The sequence below is a fragment of the Myotis brandtii genome, unplaced genomic scaffold, assembly GCF_000412655.1.
Source record: "Myotis brandtii unplaced genomic scaffold, ASM41265v1 scaffold693, whole genome shotgun sequence".
NCBI classification, from domain to species: Eukaryota; Metazoa; Chordata; class Mammalia; order Chiroptera; family Vespertilionidae; genus Myotis; species Myotis brandtii.
In genome coordinates, this window is record NW_005370710.1 from 1,898,315 (window position 1) to 1,900,074 (window position 1,760).

Consider the following 1,760-nt stretch of genomic DNA (forward strand, 5'->3'; position numbering starts at 1 on the left):
GGCAGGTGGTCCCCTGTGACCGCTCTGTCTCCGTTTCCGCTTGAACCTGCAGTTTATCTTGAACGTGAGGCTGGACTACAGGATCTCCTGCCTCCTGTGCATATTTAAGCGCGAGTTCGACGAGAGCAATTCCCAGACGTCGGAGGCGTCCTCGGGCAGCAGCAGCCAGGAGGCGCCCGGCAGCGTGCCCGGTGAGAAAATCATCCCTCTCGGGTCATCCTCCCCCTCCCCCCACGTGCCCGTGTCCCTCCAGGGTCGCGTTCTGAACCTGCTGACACCGGTGATGCTGGTGGAGGCAGGGAGAGGGACCTACAGGCCGGTTGCTAAGTCAGCTGCCGGTGCTGAAATCTGCACTAAGCTGAGGGGCTGCCCCCACCAGCCTGAGGCTGCAGGGACCTGAAACCCACGCCAGACGGTCGGTGGCTCCAGGGGGATCATGGTCTTTTGGACGAGAGCCTGGGTTCTTTGGGGGCAGAGGGGATGTTTGAAGGAGCCCAGAGCCTCCTGGGATGGGGCTCATTGCCTTCCATCCTGGGGGTCTGGGTCCGAGACGGCCGAGGGTTCCAGTGTGTGGTTACATGAAATGTCAAGTAAAAACCAAACAAAAAACTCCCCAAGGAAACTTCCCGCCCACCAGCAACTTTTCCTGCCAACGGCCGTTCTTCCCGCCCAGGAGATGGTGGGGAGGGTCAGGGCGAGGTGGTGGCAGAAATCACCCCCTGTCCAGGCCGGAGCCCCTCGGCGGGAGGGCGACCTGAGGGGTCACGGGGAGGGGGTCCTGCAGTGCCTAGAAAACCGGCCGAAGTGGGGGGCCCTGCACGGTGTTCCCCGGGCCGAGCTGGCTCGGCCTCTGGTGGAAAGCTCTAGAAGACGAGGTTGACCGTGGGCGGGGAGGGGCAAGGCTCGGGGAGGTGGGCCGCAGCCCGTGCTCAGACTGGCTGCGTCTAAGGTCCGTTCCCTGGCGTTGCAGGCGCTCTGGACTTTGAACACATTGAGGAGCAAGCGGAGGGCATCTTCGGAGGAAGGCGAGTACTTCCAGTCCCTGCGTTGGAGGTGGTCCTGGGGCGGGGTGGGGGGTGGGTCCTCTCACCGGCTCTCACGGCCCTTCCTCCCCGTGTGCTGGGAGAGCCCGGTCTCTGGTTGAGGTTGTTTTGCTGCTCTCTTTGTACTTCTATTTAAAAAAAAAAAAAAGATTGTCAGTTTTTAAAAGTATGTTTTTATTGATTTTTAGAGAGAGAGAGGGAGAGAGAAATGTCCATGATGAGAGAGAATCATGGACCAGCTGCTTCCTGCACGCCCCCTACTGGGGATCGAGCCCATAACCTGGGCTTGTGACCTTAGCGGGAATCAAACCTGTGACCTCATGGTTCCTGGGTTGCAGCTCAACCACTGAACCATGCAGGCCGGGCCCTCTTTGTAATTCTTAGTACTCAGGTCAGAATGATCTTAGTTGGCTTGTGTGTGTGTGTCCTGCCTACACCTGAGAGGATTTAAGGAGGTGACCCCAAATACACACACTACAAGATTTATGGAAATGGTGGGAAATAGTCGAAAGAAAAAGGGGCTGACCCCACACGTACACTTCTGTGCTGTCCTCACTCTCACAATGTAGTTGAAGATGAAATGGTTATTGTGTCCAAGGAGCTAATTAAAAATCAGGTCACGTAGGGTAGACCAGGTGCTGGAAACCCAAGTGGCGGGGTGTCTAGGCCCACGGTGGGGAGGTCAGGGGGGCGGGGTGTCTAGGCCCACGGTGGGGA

The 1,760-nt window shown here is 58.2% G+C and overlaps 1 protein-coding gene across 1 annotated transcript in view; it reads left to right on the top strand.

Moving 5' to 3' along the window:
* Positions 1–1,760, top strand: part of ITPR1 (inositol 1,4,5-trisphosphate receptor, type 1) — a 173,427-nt gene that overhangs the window by 94,738 nt on the left and 76,929 nt on the right. Inside the window, exons 22-23 of the mRNA XM_005881921.2 lie at positions 53–191; positions 971–1,025. Of these exons, the coding sequence (XP_005881983.1) occupies positions 53–191; positions 971–1,025 (194 nt within the window). The remainder of the gene's footprint in view (positions 1–52; positions 192–970; positions 1,026–1,760) is intronic.